This window comes from Panthera leo, chromosome F3, assembly GCF_018350215.1.
Source record: "Panthera leo isolate Ple1 chromosome F3, P.leo_Ple1_pat1.1, whole genome shotgun sequence".
NCBI classification, from domain to species: Eukaryota; Metazoa; Chordata; class Mammalia; order Carnivora; family Felidae; genus Panthera; species Panthera leo.
In genome coordinates this window covers 57287530-57309117 of record NC_056696.1, presented here as the reverse complement: position 1 = coordinate 57309117, position 21588 = coordinate 57287530, and the positions used below count along the sequence as shown (strand labels likewise).

The 21588-nt window shown below is 36.2% G+C and overlaps 1 protein-coding gene across 1 annotated transcript in view; it reads right to left on the bottom strand.

The window, feature by feature from the left end:
• Positions 1–21588, bottom strand: part of IARS2 (isoleucyl-tRNA synthetase 2, mitochondrial) — a 69552-nt gene that overhangs the window by 35297 nt on the left and 12667 nt on the right. Inside the window, exons 3-12 of the mRNA XM_042924604.1 lie at positions 14431–14590; positions 13218–13366; positions 13086–13135; positions 12895–13004; positions 12486–12576; positions 11808–11923; positions 7711–7880; positions 4200–4290; positions 2790–2941; positions 535–695 (exon numbers count right to left, since the gene is read on the bottom strand). Coding sequence (XP_042780538.1) covers positions 535–695; positions 2790–2941; positions 4200–4290; positions 7711–7880; positions 11808–11923; positions 12486–12576; positions 12895–13004; positions 13086–13135; positions 13218–13366; positions 14431–14590 — 1250 coding nt within the window. The remainder of the gene's footprint in view (positions 1–534; positions 696–2789; positions 2942–4199; positions 4291–7710; positions 7881–11807; positions 11924–12485; positions 12577–12894; positions 13005–13085; positions 13136–13217; positions 13367–14430; positions 14591–21588) is intronic.

Sequence of the window (21588 nt, the reverse complement as noted above, 5' to 3'; positions counted from 1 at the left end):
ATTCTAGCACAATGCTAGGCACACAGTCAGAAACCATGGATTCCCACAGAAAAACTATCAGAGCCTCTGCTTCTAAGTATCTATACTGAAAAACTGTAGTTGTTAAAATTTCAACCACATGAAAGGATCTTTGTGAAATCATATTTTATTCCCCCACCGAAGACTGTTATTTTATAATATGTGATTTAACATATATCAGTTCTCAACAGTCCACTAATTTTCTACTTTTGAAGAAAACACAGCTCACTTTAAAATGCGGGGAAAAATCGGGGCACCTGGGTGGCCTGGATGGTTGGGCATGTGACTCTTGATTTCGGCTTCAGTCACAACCTCACAGTTCATGGAACTGAGCCCCACACGGGGCTTTGTGACGACACTGCGGGGCCTGCTTGGGATTCTGTCTCTCCCTCTCTCTCTGCCCCTCCCTGGCTTGTTAGCTCTCTCTCTCTCTCTCTCTTTCTCAAAGTAAGTAACACTTAAACAAAATGTTTCCATTTAAAAAAAATGCTGAAAGAAATGCAGAAAGAGTTCTACCTGTTGATCAAGAATTCATCTTTTGTCTTGTGATGAAACACAGGGATTGGAACACCCCAAACTCTTTGCCTTGATATACACCAATACGGCCGTCTGTCCATCGTTTCAACCATGGCATTCAGTGCTGATCCAGGAATAAATTTCACTTTTTTTAACAATTCCTGTAATTGATGCACAAATCACATCCAGAGAGAGTAAGCAGAACAAATTTTCCAGAACTTCCACTATTTATTCTCATAGCTCTTTATTTTGGATGTTTATATTCATTTACATGTCTCCCTCCCCACACCCAAAAAATTAAACTAAAAAACAGATTTCAGAGTAAATGAAGCAAAGTTAAAAGAAGGCCACAAAGGATCTAATAAATAACACTGAGAACAGACTTCACCTTTAGAGGACGGGACAAGAGATTTTCTACTGATTTCCAAACACCCTAGATCAAAACTGGTAATACTAGGGTTAGTAGAAGTATTACACTTAGTTAAACCACAGTTAAAATACATTCAAACATGACTGCAACAATAATTTTTAAGTACTTACTTAAAAAATAAGCTGCTGTTTTAGGCTGATAAACAAGGGCTGCAATATAACCTAATTTCACATACTATGGTTTACAACACAGAAAACACTCTGAAAATCACAGTCACTTTCTATTTATTTGCTCTCTCGCAAGAACTTCCTCTACCTTCAGCCCCCCAAAAAGTTGTTTTTTATTTCATTTCATTTGTCAGTTACCAAAAGATGAGTTATATAAGAAAAATGTTTGGTACTAATCTCAAGAAAGGACAAATATGTCAACTTCATTTTTAAGAATCGAGCCATTAATTAAGCATTTTTCTGCTTGCAGAGCGATTTAAATATTTTCCTCACTTAACCTCAACTACAAGAAATCCCCTCCCTCAAAACCTACTGGAAGAATGGCAACATATGCGATTCAATTTGATTCATCCTTGGTTTGAAAATGCCAGAAATATGAATACAGACTGGATATTTGATTTTGTTAAGCAATAACTATTACTTTTATAAGATGGTAACAATGGCAGTTCAATTATGTTTAAATAGTCTTTATCTTTCAGGTATACTAACTGAAATCTTTATGAAGACATAAGGCCTGAAATTTGCTTCACAATAATCCAATGGGTGGAGAGTGAAAGGAAGGTGGTAGGAGGGGTGCAGACAAAATAAAATTGGCCAGAAGGTGATTAATGTTGAATTTGGGTAGGAGAAACATGCAGTACATTATTCTATTACTGCAATGAGAAACTGAAAATTATCTGTGAAGGAATCAAAACCAAAACGAAACAAAACAAAACAAAACACTAGGCTCCAGCATTCTGCATCAGACTTAGATGTTCTTCAATCAAAAATCTGTGCAGAGCTGAAGTTACAAAACTTAACATTTACAACAAAGGAAAACAGGCTTCACAGGAATGCAAACAATAAAACAGTCCCTACGATAGTTGTCCACTCTACACAAACACAGAAAATGTAAACTGCTTGCCCGGCTTTGGCAAGGGCTTCAAACTGCCAAGTCAACAAATAAACCAACTGATTACAGTTATATGTTAAGATGAAAGCAGTAACATAAAGTGTCTTCATTATCAGCCTGGCTAACAAATATATATTTGAGCTCTTTCATTCAACAGAATTAAGTTGTTTACAACACACACACACACACACACACACACACACACACACACAGATACATATACTATGTGGTGAATGAAGGAGCTCAAATATATATTAATATTTAGAATACCCATTTTAAAGTATTTGTTAAGTCAAAGCAACAATTTTTTGAATGGACTGCAATTTCAATCTTAAGGAAGCAAAGCGTTTTTAAAGAGTTTTACTGAAATGTCTACTATGTGCCAGACACTGGTCTGGAACCCTCATTCACTTACCCCACGAGGTAGGCATTATTATCAACTTTATATAGATGAGGAAACTGAGGTTCTGAGAGGCTAACCACCTCCCGAATTCACATCTGTCCTAACTCTATATTACTTTCACTATACTGGGCAGGAAATTTGGGCGTGTCACTTAACCTCTTTAAGCCACACGTGTATAATGAAGGAATGGAAATCCAAGATGCTTCTAAATCTAAAACTATAATTTTATGAAACCAAATCACATCACCAAATCATAATAGCAGCAATCCCTTCTATTCCCCAAATCCTACTTCAACCTCCCATGCAATCCTTTCATACTAAAGGAATTAAAACCCAATGCTCACAACAGGATGTCTCGTATACCTTGGCTGTAGCCTTGATATCCGTGATATTTACAAACCACTGCTTGCTGGCACGAATAACCACTGGTTTCTTAGTCCTCCAGTCATAGGGATAGCTGTGTACCAATTTCTCCTCTTTCAACAAATGTTTTGAAGCCTGAAGCATCTTTATAACTTTTAAAAAATCAATAACAATTTACATTAGAATTAAAAAGTACTATGAAAATCCTAATAGTTCTGTAATTCCCAGGGAGTACTAATCTGAACCAGTAGGTACCAGTTGGTAAGAGTAGCTACAGAGGCATAATCTGGGAATCTCTTGGCAAAAAAAAGCAGGGACTACAAAACCTTAAGTAGACTCTAAATTAAGCCATTCCCATGGCTCTTCATTCCAAAGGAAAGATAAATAGGATATATCTAAAATTCTACGTTTGAAACTCATAGCCATAATCTTTCATACCATGAATCTTAAAATGGTCTCCAAAGAATCCAAAAGAAACCAGCTATAGTGGGTTGAATTTATCCCCCCAAATGATATGTTCACATCCTAACCCTTAGTACCTGTGAATGTGACCATATTTGGAAATAGGGTCTTTGCAGATGTAATCAAGTTAAGATGAGGTCACATTGGATTAGAGTAGGCCCTGAATCCAATGACTAGTGTCCTAATAAGAGGGGAGGATAGAGACAAACAAGAGCAAAGGACTTGTGACAACGGAGGCAAAGATTAGAGTGATACCAAGGAAAGCTAAGGATAACCAGAAACCACCAGAAGCTAGGAAGAAACAAGGAAGGATTCTTCCATAGAGCATTCAGAGGGAGCAAGGCCCTGCCAAACCACTGATTTCAGACTTCTAGCCTCCGCAACTGTGAGAATAAATTTCTGTTGTTTTAAGCTGGTAGATTTATGGTAATTTGTTACAGTAGTTCTAGGAAAGTAATACACCATGTTTAATTAGCCTTAGTCTTAGTGTGGGCGAAGAAAGGTCTTAACAGTACCTGGTCCTTGGGTCTATAACTATAAAAAGTCAAAAAGACAAGTCAAGGCTGGAGGACCCCGAAGATCATAGTACATAAACAGCGCTGCACAGGGGATCAGTGATTTACAAGAGGGTTAGAAAAACAGTAGTGTCTGATACACGGTCAGCACCTAGCCTCAAGCTTGATTTTATTTCTCCACAAAACTAATACAGCCATAGCCATAAAATAACACCACTCCCTGTTGACTGCCCTGCTTTGCTTAAACAGAACAATTTTAAAGCAAAAGATGAACAAGTCCCAACTTCCATTTTAAACCATGCAGTAAAATAAAATACAATTTCAGATTTTTGTTTCTAATGAGAGTGTTAGATGGGAGAAGAGCCAGCAAAGCTTACTGCTGGCTGCTTTTCAGAAAATATCTATTTATCATAATAACACATACAATACTCACCCACATCTGTGCCCTCTTCAAGGACAGCCTTGTTTTCAAGTTCAGGACCTGCAACTTCTGTGAAAACTCCATCTTCATCCACTAAACAATCCTACAAAGGGTTATTTTCAACAACAAAGTACCAAGATGTTTTATCTTATGACAATACCCGGCAAAACAATCTATATAAAACATATCAGTACAGTCTTTCACTGCATTGAAAATCTGGATGCTTCTTAGTTAATAGAAATTTGTGGATTTACACATTTAAACCACAAAAGGCAAATGTCTTTTTTGTTTTTGAGACACAGGGCGCGCACAAGCGCACAAGCACACAAGCAGGGGAGGAGCAGAGGGAGAGCGAGACAGAGAATCTTAAGCAGGCTCCACGCAGCGGAAAAGTCTGACGCAGAGTCTGATGCAGGGCCTTGATCTCACAACTGTGAGATCATGACCTGAGCCAGGATGAAGAATCAGACGCTTAACAGACTGTACCACTCTGGCACCCCAAAAGGCACAATGTCTTATTAAAACAAATACCTGAAGTTTAATTAAAAAAAAAAGTAAAATCCTCAACAAAATATTAGCAAACTGAATCTAATAATACATTTTTAAAAAATCACACACCGTAATCATTTGAGATTTATTTCTGTATGCAAGTGTGGTTCAAGATTCACAAAACAACCAACATGGTGTCACATCAATAAGAGAAAGGATAAAAACCATTATGATCATTTCAACAGATGCAGAAAAAGCATCTGACAAAGTACAACATCCATTCACGATAAAAACCCTCTGTAAAGTAGTAAAGAAAACATACCTTAACATAATAAAGCCTGTGTATGAAAAACTCACAGCCAACAATGTACTCAATGGGGAACAACTGAGAGCTTTTCTCCTAAGGTCAGGAACAAGACAAGGAAGTCCACTCCCACCACTTTTATTCAACATAGTACTGGAAGTCCTAACCATAGCAATTAGACAACATAAAGAAAAGGCATCCAAATTGCTAAGAAAGAAATAACACTCCCATTATTTGCAGATGACATGATACTATATATATAAAACCTTAAAGACTCCACCCAAAAACTGCTAGAGCTGGTACATGAATGCAGTAAAGTCACAGGATACAAAATCAATGTACAGAAATCTGTTGCATTCCTATACACTAATGATGAAGCAGCAGAAAGTGAAATTAAGAAACCAATCCCATTTAAAATTGTACTAAAAATAATAAATTATCTAGGAATAAACTTAACCATAAGTGAAAGACCTGTCCTCTAAAAACTGTAAAACAGTGATGAAAGAAATTCAAGATGATGCCAAGAAATGGAAAGACATTCTATGTTCATGGGTTGGAAGAACAAATATTGTTAAAATGTCTATACTCCCCAAAACAATCTACAGATTTAATGCAATCTCTATCAAAATACCAACAGCATTTTTCACAGAACAAAAAATATTAAAATTTGTGTGGAACTACACCTAAGACCTCTAATAGCCAATGCAATCTTAAAAAAGAAAAACAGGAGCGCCTGGGTGGCTTAGTCGGTTAAGCGTCCAACTTTGGCTCAGGTCATGATCTCATGGTTCATAAGTTCAAGCACTGCATCGGGCTCTGTGCTGATAGCTCGGAGCCTAGAGCCTGCTTCGGATTCTGTGTCTCCGTCTCTCTGCCCCTCCCCCTCTAATGCTCCCTCTAATGTCTCTGTCTCTCTCCCTCTCTCTTAAAAATAAACATTAGAAAAATTTTTAAAAAGAAAAACAAAACTGGAGGTATCACAATTCCAGATTTCAAGTTATGTTACAAAGTGATAGTAATTGTATGGTACTGGCATAAAAATAGACACATAGATGAATGGAATAGAACAGAAAACCCAGAAGTAAACTGACAATTGTATAGTTAATTAATCTTCGACAAAGGAGGAATGAATATACCATGGGAAAAAGTCTCTTCAACGAATTTTTCCAGTTGGACAGTTACATGCAAAATTATGAAACTGGACCACTTTCTTCCACCATACACAAAAACAAACTCAAAATTGATTAAAGACCTAAATGTAAGACCTGAAATCATAAAAATCTTTGAAGAGAACATAGGCAGTAACCTCTCTGACATCGACTGCAGCAACTTTTTTCTAGAGAGGTCTCTTGAGGCAAGGGAAACAAAAGCAAAAATAAACTATGGGGACTACACCAAAATAAAAAGTTTCTTCACAGAGAAGGAAACAACCAAAAAAACTAAATGGCAAAATACTAAATGGGATAAGACACTTGTAAATGACATATCTGATAAAGGGTTAGTATCCAAAATATATGAAGAACTTATAAAACTCAACACCGCAAAAATAATCCAATTAAAAATGGGCAGAAGACATGAACAGACATTTCTCCAAAGAAGACATCCAGATGGGCAAAAGACATGAAAAGATGCTCAACATCACTCATCATCAGGGAAATGCAAATCAAAACTACAAAGAGGTATCACTGCACAACTATCAGAATGGCTAAAATCAAAACACAAGAAACAACAAGTGTTGGCAAAGACATGGAGAAAAAGGAACCCTCGTGCATTGTTAGTAGAAATGCAAACCTGTGCAGCCACTGTGGAAACAGTATGGAGTTTCCTCAAAATGTTAAAAACAGAACTACCCTATAATCTGGTAATCACACTACTGAGTATTTACCCAAAAACATTAAAAAAAAACACGAATTCAGGAGCGCCTGGGTGGCTCAGTACACACACACACACACACACACACACACACACACACACACACACACACTGGAATATTATTCAGCCATAAAAAAGAATGAAATCTTGCCATTTATAACAACACGGATGTATCTAGAGTATAATGGTAAGCAAAATAAGTCAGTCAAAAAAGACAAATACCATATGATCTCACTCATATGTGGAATCTAAGAAACAAACAAAAGGCAAAAAGAGAGAGAGAGACACCAAGAAACAGACTCTTAACTACTGAGAACAAACTGATGGTTACCAGAGGGGAGGGGGGAGGAGGGGATGGAGGAAATAGGGGTGGGGATTAAAGAGTACACTTTTGATGATGAAAAATAAAATAATTTTTTAAAAAGTTAAATATACTAAAAATACCTTTAACTTGGTCTCTATTAATGTCCAGATCAATTGTAATGTACATATATTGTGCTGACTTTGGGACTCACTTTTAACTAAAGGAAAAAACTCCCTAAGTAACTGACATGTATAACATAAATTTAAAGAGGACTGTTTAAAAACAAACTGCTCTTTCAAACAGAAAGAGAAAAAATTCTCCCCATTTAATACGTATTTTTCAATTCTAATTCTGTGCTGATTTTGTGTTAATTCTCCAAAACCTTTCTCAATTAGTATGAATTAACGAGGCATTGGGGTACTGAACAAACCCGAGCATTTCACAACTTAATTGTGACAAAAATGATTGCTTATCACCAAAACATAAAGATGTTAATTAGGCTTTATCACTTTAATTCTACAAAAGCAACAATTGAAAGAAAAGAGGAAAAGTACCGTGGACAGGTTGTGTTGAGAAGCTACACTGTAATCTTCCATACCATGGGCTGGGGCTGTGTGAACCAACCCTGTTCCTTTTGTCATGGTCACATGATTTGCAGGTAAAAGAGGAGAGGCTTTACCAGGAATTAAAGGATGAGTACAAGTACCATTTTCCAAATCTACACCTGTGGGGAAAAAAAACCCATAATTAAGAATTATCTTATGTAACAATGTTTCTACCTCTTTAAGAGTAGCAAGAGAGTAGCAAGTGAAAAGTGCAGGATCTTCCTGGCACCTGGGTGGCTCAGTCAATTCAGTGTCCGATTCTTGATTTTTGGCTCAGGATATGATCTCACCATCGTTGAGAATGAGCCCCATGTTGTACTCAGCGTGGAGCACAAAGCCTGCTTGGAATTCTCTCTCCTCTCACTGCCCCTCCCCTGCTCATTCTCCCTCTCTTTCAAAATAAATAAATAAACTTCAATTAAAAAAAATAAAAGAGGGGTGCCTGCGTGGCTAAGTCAGTTAGGCTTTTGACTTTGGCTCGGGTCATAATCTCACGGTCCATGAGTTCGAGCCCCACATCGGGCTCTATGTTGACGGCTCAGAGTCTGGAGCCTGCTTCAGATTCTGTGTCTCCCTCTCTGTCTGCCCCTCCCCTGCTCATGCTCAATTTCTCCCTCTCTCTTTCTCTCTCTCAAGAAAAATAAACATTAAAACAAATTAAAAGAAAAAAAAAAGAAAAGTGCAGGATCTGGAACAAGACTGGCCTCAAACTTGGCTTCCCTTTTTACTTGCACTGTGACCTTTAGGAACCTATAGTATGTAGAAAATTACAGTTCCCATCTCAGAGGGTTGCCATGAGGATAAATTGAGGTAATACATTTTAAGTATTTGGGGCACTTAGCACAATAACTGCCACACAGTAAATGATTTAAAATATTAGCAATTATTGGGGCGCCTGGGTGGCTCAGTCGGTTAAGCGTCCGACTTCGGCTCAGGTCATGATCTCACGGTCCGTGAGTTTGAGCCCCCGCGTCGGGCTCTGTGCTGACAGCTCAGAGCCTGGAGCCTGCTTCAGATTCTGTGTCTCCCTCTCTCTCTGACTCTCCCCCATTCATGCTCTGTCTCTCTCTCAAAAATAAATAAACATTTAAAAAATTAAAAATAAATAAAAATAAAAATAAAATATTAGCAATTATTATAACAGACAACACAAATGAGCCCAAGATTTCTCTAACTTATGTACAGCTATGCACCTTTTGGAATATAAGGACAAAGAAATTAGAACAGATCAATGACCAACAGGTTCTAACACTATCTCTATGGGAATTAACTGTTGTTGCTTTTCATAATGTTACCCTAAAAAGGTAAGAGATGATAAATAATACCTAACAGTCAGTAGGTACCTACCATGTACTGGGTTCAACATAAATTCTTACTTCATCTTCATAATACTACCAAACACCTAATATTATCTGCAATTTATAAATCAGAAAACAAGAAAATGTAGGCAATATGCCTCGTGTTACATGGCTAATAAATGATTGAATCCAACTTCCAAAGCAAGTATGACTCTAACATTCTGTATAACCCCAGCCCTTTTAATAATACATTGATCCACCATCAATTTTTCCACACTATCAGTAATGTTTCTCACCTTCACTGCTTCTTGAGTTGGATTCTATAAATTAATCTTTCATATGCTCTAAAGACAACAGAAATAAATAAGTCTCCGAACTTTAAAAAGATTACCTGGTTCTACTTATGTATTTACCAAGATGTACTAGGTAAGTCTGTTAAGTCTATCTACTCTTCAATAATTAAAGAAATTTCAATGGTCCCCTTACTCCTAAGATCTTCCCCACAAATCATCCTTCATCTTTCTAAACTAAATAATATTAACTTAAAAAAAAAATCTGTCCTCACAGAGCAATGTCTCCACTTTTATGATCCTTCCTTTCTGGTTGTAGAGGAATAAGACGTAACCGATTCAATATCACCAAAAGAATACAAATCTTTTAACTTTAACATTTCATAGATAGCCCTGTTGCTGATTTCATTTTGATTATAACAGTATACGAATAAAAAGGCTTGAGAAAAATTAACATTCCCTTATAACTGATGGCAATGAACTCCCTTTTCTGAAAATAAATCACAAGTTCTCCTCACTGTTGGACTTGGATGACTTGGCATTTTATTGCTAGAAAATACTTAAATTACTAGGAAAAACTTGAATACTTCAGGATACATGTTTTCCAAGATAATTCATAATGCTGTCAATGAAGAGAATTGTTAATATTGATTTTTTCACTTTGATTCCTTTCTTTAAGTTAGATTTGCAAGTAAGACAAGTCCCTGTGGCCCTACGTTGTACTTGTCAAGCATTTTTAGGATGGAAATGAAAGGTTTAGGGCAAAGTAAACTTCACCCATTAACCTTCCTTTATCTCCATCCTTAGTGTATCTGCCAGTCAATATTCTCTCTCCCCTCCCAACAAAGATCTTTGGTCAATAAGGAACAATTTATATTTTTCTGTAAAGAAAAGCTATCCTACACAAGTTATTACATTTTAGCTGTTCAACATTCCTCCCACTTTAATAAGTTAATAAGCTATCCGTCATCAGTTTATTTGCCGCAGATGAGAAGTGTACCTACTCCTCTAAAATGTGGTGGCTCAAAACGGCAACCCAATAATTTTCTGATGTAATAATTTGAAACAATTATCCAATCTAACCTGAGTACCTTCAAACACCTCATGGGAATGCCATTCAGCTTCTGCAACAACATCTAACTTTTCAGTGAAATCTGTACTACCTTCTGTGCTTAAAAAAGGGATAGGAGAGGGTTATGGGGTAAAGAATATGCTGGATCCTCTAACTTACGGCACCAACAAGGACCAAATGGTATTAAATACCAAACATTTTGTAGCTTCTTTCCTGCTTTTGACATAAAACCCTCTTATTTTTGTTAAGACCGCTTCAACTTCTAATTGGCCTGCACCTAAAATGATACATTTAGGTCTGTGGCCATACCACCCTGAACACGCCCAATCTCGTCTAAAATGATGCACTTAGAGGGCTTCTTTATTTGACTAGGCAATCTTTCCATTTCGGGGTATCTCTACTCATCCTACTCATGTGATTTTTCTCTTTAAGTAAGAAATTCAAGGAACGCAAAGATGTATCATCCCTAAAGATAAAAGGTAATTTTAAACTTCCCTAGATTTTGGGGTGCCCTGGGTGGCTCAGTTGATTAAGTGTCCAACTTCGGCTCAGGTCAGGATCTCACAGTTCGTGAGTTCAAGCCCTGCATTGGGCTCTGAGCTTTCAGGAGCCTGCTTTGGATTCTGTGTCTCCCTTTTTCTCTGTGCCTCCCCTGCTCACGCTCTGTCTCTCTCTCTCTCAAAAATAAACAAACATTAAAATAAATTAAAATAAATAAATGGACTTCCCTAGATTTTAGTAATTATATTTCAAAATCAATCAATACTTCAGAAGTTACAAATTACAGCTTACTAAGGATTCTTTTGACAGAAGAACAATCTCAGGAATAATTTTCTGAATTTATTAAATTTCCTCATTAAAATCATATACCAAAAAATAAACATATTTAATTCCTTCCCTGTGTCTCTGATTAAATCAGATAACAAGAATTTTTGGTGACTCAATTTTGAGTAAAATTTTATTTTTTTGTTTTTAATTTTTAAGAAATTTTTATTGTAAGTAGGCTCCATGCCCAATGTGGGGCTTGAACTCATGACCCTGAGATCAAGAGTCACATGCTCTACTGACTGAGCCAGGAGGCATCCTTTGAATAAAATTTTAAAAGGATACTTGTACATTCTACATTGTACAAAGGACATTTATCTAATTTTTCTTTAGGTATTTGCCAGATATACTGTTAGTGTTTTTGTTAATGTTCATATTTTCTAGACTCTTATCACATTTAATATATATTTTCCTTCAGTGTAATCAATGTGAAATATATTCTACAAAAACAGAGGCCATATCTGTTTCAATTTAAAATGAGAAATGTTCAGCCAAATACTAAACTCAAATCAAATGGATACTCTGATGACTGTGATGGTCAGAGTATCTATAAATCTTCACCTGAAAATGTTGAAATAACTTCAAGTGTTGTTTCCAAAACAGAAGCAATGGATGTTACTTTATCTGCAGCAAGTATGTACAGGTCCCCAGATTTGGAACATTTCACAACAGCATACCTAAAATAAAATTTTAGGAGAAAATTACTAATAATGAAAAAGAAAAGCCACAGCTATTTTAAATGTTTTACATCATTTTAGGAAAACTAACTTCAAAATAAAAAAAAAGCACTACTTTCAAAGAACTTCATCCCTTACATTTGTTTTCCAAAAAAGCCACATGTGAGGTCTTAAATGGAATCATCTAAAGCTTAATAAAACCTATATGAACAGGGGCGCCTGGGTGGCTTGGTCGGTTAAGCGTCCGACTTCGGCTCAGGTCATGATCTCACGGTCCGTGAGTTCGAGCCCCGCGTCGGGCTCTGTGCTGACAGCTCAGAGCCTGGAGCCTGCTTCCGATTCTGTGTCTCCCTCTCTCTCTGACCCTCCCCCATTCATGCTCTGTCTCTCTCTGTCTCAAAAATAAATAAAGGTTAAAAAAAAAAAAACCTATATGAACATAATAACTATGTTATAATTCACCGAATTTTAAGAGAACAATGATAAAATAAATCCAAAATAATGCTAATGATGAAACTGCTCCTATTTGTGGATAGAACAAAAAATATAGAAATAAACTTACTTTGAGTCTGGCATATAACAAACAGCTTGATTGGCAGGAATTGTCCAAGGCTGGGTAGTCCAGACTAAAAAACTAACAGGAGATGAACCATCTGTGAAAACAAAATTTTAATTTTTTTTTTTAATGTTTATTCATTTTTGAGAGAAACAGAACATGAGCGGGGAAGGGGCAGAGAGAGAGGGAGACACAGAATCCAAAGCAGGCTCCAGGCTCTGAACTGTCAGCACAGAGCCTGACGCGGGGCTCTGACGCTTGAACTCACAAACTGTGAGATCATGACCCGAGCTGAAGTTGGACGCTCTACCGACTGAGCCACCCAGGCACCCCTGTGAAAATAAAATTTTAAATATGCTACCAAATGTTACAATTCTGTAACTTGAATAAATTTCAAGCAATGAATAAATCTTACCTATGAGAGATACCAACTTGGGAGAAGGTTTCAAGAGAGGGAATTTTACATATATTGAGCGACTGACATGTTCAGGATTATACTCAAGTTCTGCTTCAGCCAATGCAGTCCTAAGGTTTAAGAATATTACATATAAATATTTGAAGGCCTCACAAAATTCTCCACTTTCACTACCAAAAACACATACATACCTTGATGAAGGAGACCAAAACACAGGTTTGTAAGATCGATAAATCAAGCCCTATGAAAGACAAATACATATGAAAGCTGGAATTTTGTAACACATTATTTAACATACTCAAAGAAAAAAAATACTTCATTACCTTCTCATACATTTGGTAGAAAAGTCTCAACTGTTTGGCCTCATATTTTCCATCAAATGTATAGTAGCAATTATTCCAATCTGCCATTATTCCCCAACGAATAAATGCTGATCTCTGTTTCTCAATTGCTGCTTCAGCAAATGATCTAGCTAAAAAACAAATTTAAGAAAGACAAAAAAAAAAAAAAAAAAGCATCTGAAAACCAATAAATTCAAACTCTTTTTTTTTAATGTTTATTTTTTTTGAGAGAGAGAGAGAGAGAGAGCGAGTGAGCGAGTGAACAAGCCAGGGAAGGGCTTCCAGTACAAAGCATGATATGGGGTTCAAACTCACGACCGTGAGATCATGACCTGAGCCAGAACCAAGAGTTGGATGCTCAACCAACTGAGCCACCCAGGAGCCCCAATAAATTCAAACTCTTAAAGATGGTTTAGTATGTAGGTCTCTAAAAGCAGGTATTGTACATAGTATACAGTACAAAATGTATATAATAGGGAAATTATTTTGAAAGTTAAAGGTGTCTAGAAGATAACTAAAACAAATTCTAGAATTAATTAGAATTTCAAAACTATTCTTCAGACTTTATACAATGAACTTTACATTTAGAAAAAATAAACTGGAAAAATTATTTTTCGTATTTCTTAATTTGGGAAAAGGTAAGAGTAATTTTTATTTCATTATACACAGAAAAAGTAATCAGTACATCTAGTTTAGGCCATTAACACGAAGATGTTTCACAGTGATGTCAAAAATCTTCACAATCATATCTAAATACATGATAATTTAAGAACAGAAGATTCCTCCCTCACCCAGCTACTAACGGATCAAATAAGAGATTAATTTAAAAAATATATATGCATTTTAGAACTGACTTTTAGTCTAGCACCTGAAATAGGTCAACAAACTCCAGCTAGGAAAGTAAATAAAAACACTGACCACAATAATTTCACAAAATATGAACATCAAAAAATTGGAAAATGTACGTGGAAATGCTCAGAAACCTTTCCTCAGTCTCTGAACGTAAGTTCTCACAAAAGTCATTTAAATGAGATCTGAATTTTCTGTAACAAAAACTGGTTTCTAATAGATACCATTATAACCAAAAAAACCAAAACCAAAAAACAACAGAAAGTCTCTTTGATTAAGTCCTGACTTTTCCTAGGGACCAGTGTTTATGAATAACCATTTAAAAAAAGAAATAGGGATTATTTACCTTTTTCTCTAATTTCTACAGCTGAAAGATTCTGAGCTTTTCCACCAAGTTCTGACAATACTTTTATTTCAATGGGTAACCCATGACAATCCCAGCCTGGCACAAAATGTATTTTGGAACCTCTCATCATATGGTATCGATTGGCTATATCCTTCAAAATCTGCAAAGATAAAATGATAATCATCATTCACACATAAAGCACGTGGCCTACCATTACATTACTTTAATGTCATTGTAAAACACTGGGAAAGCCCAATTTTAAAAAGATTTACATAAACAAAATAACCTATTAACTCTGTTAACTCAAGTTCTACATAAACACAAAAGTAACAGATATTTGAAGTTTAAAAGTGCCATTAACTCCAGAAAACAAATCACATAAAAGGTTTCAAAGTGAAAAACATTATGCCCAGAATTATTAATTTGTTTGTCAAGTTGGAATATGCAGAAAAGCAGGCTATACCACCTTCTTAAGAAACAATTTTGACTTCTTAAAAACCAGAGGGTAAAAGTAAGTCAATTATAAATTTGCTTTACTCATACTAAAAACATTAACATGAAAAATCCAATATCATTTATATTCAGCTTAGAAACAGTATATAATCAACGCAGAATTTATAATGCACCCAGAGTATGGAATATCACAGTTAACTCTTTCTTTCATCGACAGAACCCTTATTAAAACACTAGACCTTCACTAGGTATAGTTCTATAACTGATTTCTCTTCTTAGTTCATTTTAGATACTAGAGGGCAGCCTTTTAAAACATGTATTACCATTACAAAATGGAAGATCAAAGGCAAAGGATAGATTTGGCTCCAAACTCAATTTCCTTCTTCCCAAAAGGAAATAATGCAGTCGTCCAGAAAATTACTTCCTCCTTTCCACATTTATCAAAATTAGAAAAGATATTACACATTCCTCCCACACCTTCCCCCACTTAAAACTCTAACTCTCAAACTTCTTACCTAGGGGCAAGAGGAAGACCTGTGATCTGGGTGGTTATCACTGGACATAAAAAGTCATCTAATTACATGCACTTAAGATTTGTGTACTTTACAGTAGGTATATTATTTAAATCAACCAATATATAAATAACCCCCTTTCCACTTATTCTTTTTTGAAATTATTTTGATTATCTGTCCCTTCCCAGTAAAATATAAACTCCTTAAAACCCCATCTGTCTTCTTCACCAGTAAACTCCCAGCATTTAGAATGGCGTCTGGCACCATTCTACAAATATTGGTTGAAGAAATATTGGTTGAATGCATGCACATATGCTCTAGACTGTATGTATGTCTTATATAGTAGTCACTAGCCACCAGTGTCTACTGAGCAATTGAAAACATTGCTAGTCCAAATTGAGATGTACTGTAAATATAAAATATTTATCAGATTTCAAATAGTACAAAAAAAGAACGTGAAATATCTCAAAACAAGTTTTAGAGAGGCTGTATGTCAAAAGATACCTTAGATATGTTGACCTAAATATAATATTAAAAGAAGGTTCATCTGTTTCTTCTGACTTCTTTTTTATGGGGCTACTAAAAAGTTTTAACTTACCTGTAGAGCTTACATTGTAGCTTGCATCACTTCTAATGAACAGTGCTGTTTTTGATCATATTAACACAATAGAATTATTTGGGCTACTAATTAAGAATGTCCCTATTAAGGAAAGGTCTATGTGAAGCCTGTGGTAAAAGGAACAGCAGGGACGCAGTAAGAATGTTTTACTAGTTCCTCAGTATCAGATTACGCTCCTCTCCAAACAAGTTCCTCCATTATGTTTAAGAACCTTCGGACCCTTTTGCTCATGATAACCCTGTCCTCATTTTTCCTTTTGTTTTTCATTTTCCTTTCATAATATTCATCTATTCCTTTATTTAATAAACAAAGTTTTGAATGCCTACTATGTGCTAAGAACTGTTCTGGGAACCTAGAGTAGGATAACAAACAGGGTCCTTCCAACGAAGGAAGACAGAAAATAAATACATTCATATTAAGAAAAAAGCAAGGTAAAGGTCAGAAAACAGCATGTGAGGTGGGGGAGGTGGGGGTGGTGGTACTATTTTAAAGGAAGGTCAGTAAAACCTGATGAGATGGCATCTGCACAGAGACATGAAGAAAATGAGAAAGTGAGTCATTGAGTATCTGGGAAGTGCATTCCATGGCGAGAAAGCCAGCAAGACTACACAGGGTATGTCTGAGCAAAAGCAGGAACTGTTCTTCCTCCAGGTCTTTGACGGAACCTCCAACTATGCGAGGTGGATTTGCATGGTGCCTCAGGTTTTTAGAGAATAACTCCTTCTCTACCCTCAATCCGTGTGGAGCTCACTCGCCTCTATTCCAGCTCCAAGGGTGAACACATAATCCATTGTGGCCTTCAACATATTCTGTCCCCACCTCCAAAATGACTGATTCAGGGATAGACCTGTGCCTCAAATCAGGACAAGGAGATTCAATTCCAGGACTTTTGTAAGAATTACTGGGGAAGAGAAGATAGAAGAATGTAAGCCTATAAATGCTGGGAAATGTGTGGGGTGGAAATGGGGGTATGGGGAACACCAAAGGGGGATGCCATGCTTAAGAGTGAAACACAGAGAGAAACCAACTCTGATAGTATCTGAGTTCCTGGGTCCGGCCATGAAAGGAGCTAGAACTATCTCTGAACTCTACAATTAAAATACCTAACAAATTCTCTTTTTTGCTTAATCCCGTCAAGAGTTGTCTTTCTACCCCTAAGAACCCAAACAATGTGGAACAACAGAGTTTTGTTTTGTATTTTTGTTATTACAACTTATGATCTTACTGGGGATACTAAAAACAGGAGATTAGACTATCTTTCTTAAATTAAAGTGTCTTAATTCTTTGAGCATATGCAGCAGAAAGTTCCACAAGACAAATGGATAAATAATAAATGGACAAATTTTTAAATATTTAAAACAGAGAAAACAACCTAAAAGGAGTAACTTTAAAACAAAGATAATACCTCTTGAAGCTTCTGTGTGATAAATAACAAGACTATATTAAAATAGACAAGACTAGTCCAGACACTTATTTTATTGATCGGAACCAGATAATGCTGCACTATATTCCTATCTGGGAGAGCAATGTGTTCTTTGACCTTTTTTAAAATTTTGACTATTCAAACACATTGACTTTCCAGCGTTACTTTTTAGCCATTAAGTACATTAAAATTTGTAAAAAATATTTTCTTTGCTGTTTGTGATTATAAGAGTAATACAAGTTCTTTCAAAAAAAAATAGTAATACAGGTTCCTGTTTTAAAAAAAATTTAAGTGGGGGTGACTGGCTAGCTCAGTTAGTAGAGCACACAACTCAATCTCAAGGTCATGACTTCGAGCCTCACGTTGGGCATGGAGCCTACTTAAAAAAAATGCTATAGAAATAACAAATATTAGGTTTAAATTTTGTGTGTGTGTGTGCAAAATTAGATTCTAATGTAACACTTTTAAAACTTGTTTTACTTCCTTCACATAATAATATTTGTACATCTCTCACGTCAGTACAGAAATATCTACCTGATTCCTTTTAAGATTCCATATACTTCATTACCAAGATTCATTTAATCAAGTCCCATTAAGGACACTCAGTATGGGCTACCAGTGTAATACAGCATTAACACAAGACGGTTAACGTTTTCCTTTTACATATAGCATAGTCACTTTTTCTAACAAAATTTCAACCAACCAAAATGCCATAACAATAGATGGCTCAATAATCAGAACATAGATAGCCCCAAAATATATCTAATTTGTATGATTTAAGAGGGACCACAGAAACATGGCAAGGACATAAATGTACTAGATACATTTCTGATTAGATACATAACTGATTTCCTGTCTGGAAAATAAATCAATTTAGGTCATCCCTACCTCTTGACATCAACCTAAAGAAATTACAAATGGATTAATAGTAATAATAACATTAATAATAAATCAACATGAAAATCCAAACGTATACAAGTAAGAGACAAATTAAAACATTTAGAGATTACATTTGTCTTTCTAATCAGTAATACATACTCAAATTGGCAATAAAATTCAGTGTCAGTGGAGTACAATAAGGCAAGTTTCCTAAGTCGTCTGTAATATAAAAAGTGATATAATCTATTGAAAAGTAATTTACCAGTAGGTATCCAGAAATTCCTGTCTATTAAACTAACTCAAGGAAACAATCTGAATTCTTAAGAAAGTTGTAGGTATAAAAATATTCATTACATCATAATGTTATACAGTCATGAAAACACCTATATAGGATATTATAACAATTTCAAAATACATTTATGTCAAAAATATCAGGAAAAAAAGGCAAGACAATCTATTCATAAAAATATTATCATTAACTATTTTTTTAAATATTAAAACTAAGGAAATACCTCAAAAAATGTTAAGGGCATTTACATTTGTTTGATAGGATTATGATAATTTTAACTTTCTTTTTTCAACTTTTTTGTATTTGCCAAATCCACATTTATAACCAAAGAAAACAATTAACTTTTAAAAATTTTCAAAATGTACCTCCCACTTCTTAAAAGATGGAGTAAATTCTTCCCAGTAAATAAAAATTTAAAACACTGGACATTATATATAACACAAACAGAAAGGTAAAGAGAAGGCACTAAGGACCTTAAGACCAAGAATGGACACAGTGGTGAGTTTCCAGGGTTTTGATTTGCCTCATATATTCTAGACGTGGACACAAGAGGCCAGCAATCTGGAAATGCCAAAGGCTACAGAAGAAAACCCATTGAAACCTTTTTTCCCCTCTGTCTCTAGCCAAAACACCAGGAAAGGGACAGCCTAACTGCTCTTCTCCAGTCAAGCACCACAAAAAAAATCTGTGGCCTCAATTACACTCCTTCAAGCAAAAGCTGAGTAAAGAGCCTAGATTTCCACCTTTGCAAATTTGTCACGAGGTACCCTAGGCCCTCCTCCCCTGTCAGGATGGTGTCAGAGAAAATCAAGTAGCGAGTAGGACCCACACCTCTGCTGGGTAGTAATGAGACCCCGGTCTGCAGCGGCAGTGGAGACCATGTAGGGAGCCTGGACTTCATTCCTACCCAGCACCAACGAGGCACCCCTACCTGTCTCCCACGGGGGTGCTCAAAGGAGGCTTCGTGCAGAGTGGGGATGTTCACCGCTGCCCAGTGGTAACAAGGCCACCTCTTCCTCCCCTGGTATCAGTAGTGGCCATGCAGGGAGCTAGCACTTTCTGGCCAGCAGTGACAGCCGAGGTTTGGGGGGAAGCACAACTTCTACGTGGCGGAGCAGTAAGAAGGAGCACCCCGCCTTCGTGTTAAAAGAGGCTGAGTGGGGAATCTGGACTTCCGTCCCCTCCTTGGAGTAGCCAGACCGCGACCCCCTTCCTCTGCTGGAGAGGTGTCAGTGAGTGAAAGCTGCTAAAACAGAATGTTTAAATAAGATCCAGGCTCTCAAAATACACAAAATGTCAAGGTTTCAATAAAAATTCACTCATCATACCCACACTAAACATCTGACACTGAAAGAAAAAAGACAGTCAGCAGACAACACTGAGATGACAGAGATGTTAGAACAACCTGAAAAAGATTTTAAAGGAACCATGATAAAAAATGCTTAAGCAAACAACTGTAAACACAACATGAAAAATATGAAAAAATAAAAAGCCTCAAAGAACGTGTAGAGATAAAGTAAACGGTATTTTTTAAATTGGGATATAACTTAGTATATCAAATGTAAATTTTAAAAGTGAAAAATAACTCAAGTGACAATAACTTCAAAAGTGAAGCAGTAACTGAAATAAAAAGTTCAGCAGATGGGCCTGACTGCAGAACGGAGAGGACAGAGACAGGAACCGCTAAACCACGACTGAATGAGAAACTACTCCCTCTAAAAAGCAGGGTAGAAAAAAAAGGCAGGGAAAAACATGAAAACGAGGGAACTGTGGGACTATCACAAAAGACCTAACACAGGTGTCTCTGTCCTGAAAGGAGACTTTCTCAGCCAGAAATGGAAAACTACATGAAAAAATAATGGCCAGAAACCACATGTTGGTCAGAGACCTAAACCTACGAATTCAAGAAACTAAATGATGTCCAACATGAAAAATCCAAAGAAATCCACACCGAGAGTCATCATTATCATTAAACTTTTGAAAATGAAAATGTCTTTAAAAAAAAAAGAAAAGAAAGAAAATGAAAATGTCTTACAGGAAATCAGAGAGCAGGGGCACCTGGCTGGCTCTGCTGGAAGAGCATGCGATTCTTGATGCCAGGGGCGTGAGTTCAGGCCCCACGGGAAGTGTAGAGATTATTTAAATAAATAAAACTTTTAAAAAAAGAGAAAAGGGGACACCTTACTTATATGCAAAAAATAATTTGAATTACAGGAGAATTTTCATCAGAAAATATGAAGATCAGAAGGAAGTTTTTCAAGTGCTAGGGAAAAAAAAAGTCTATCTGAAATCTTAGACCCAGCAAAAATATACTTGAAGGACAAAAGGAAAATCAAGCCATTATCAGATAAGGGAAAGCAAAGATGACTGTCGACCAGCAGACCTACCCTAAGGAAAGGCTAAAGGAAAGAGAAAACAATAAAGAAGGAACATGTAAACATCAAGAAGGAAGAGAGAACATAATAAACAAAATATGGGTAAATATACACTTTCTATTTACTCAGTATTCTATTTACTCAAATATTCTAACCAAAGTTTCACAGTCGAAAGAATAACTATCAAACACTGTCTTGTGGGGACTGAAACGTGAGGGATGTGTAAAACAAGTTACAAATACAGGAGGGTAAAGGGACGGAAAGGCATACTAAATAGTCCATGGACCAAAGAAGAATTCTCAAGAGAAATCGCAAAGCACAATGAATTGAATAAAAATGTAAACTAAGTACATGTTAAAATTTGCAGAACACAAGCTACAGAAGTACTGACAGAAATTTACAGCAATAAAATACATGTGTTAGAAAAAGAGGAAAAGTCCAATCAATCATGTAAACTCTCACCTCAAGAAACTACAAACAGAACAAAGGAACCCAGAGCAAGCAGAAGCAGGACAATGATAAAAGGCAGAAATTAGTGAAACTAAAAACAGAAAAACAAGAGAGAAAATTCAGTGAAACAGAGTTTGACCTCGGGTAGGACAATGCAA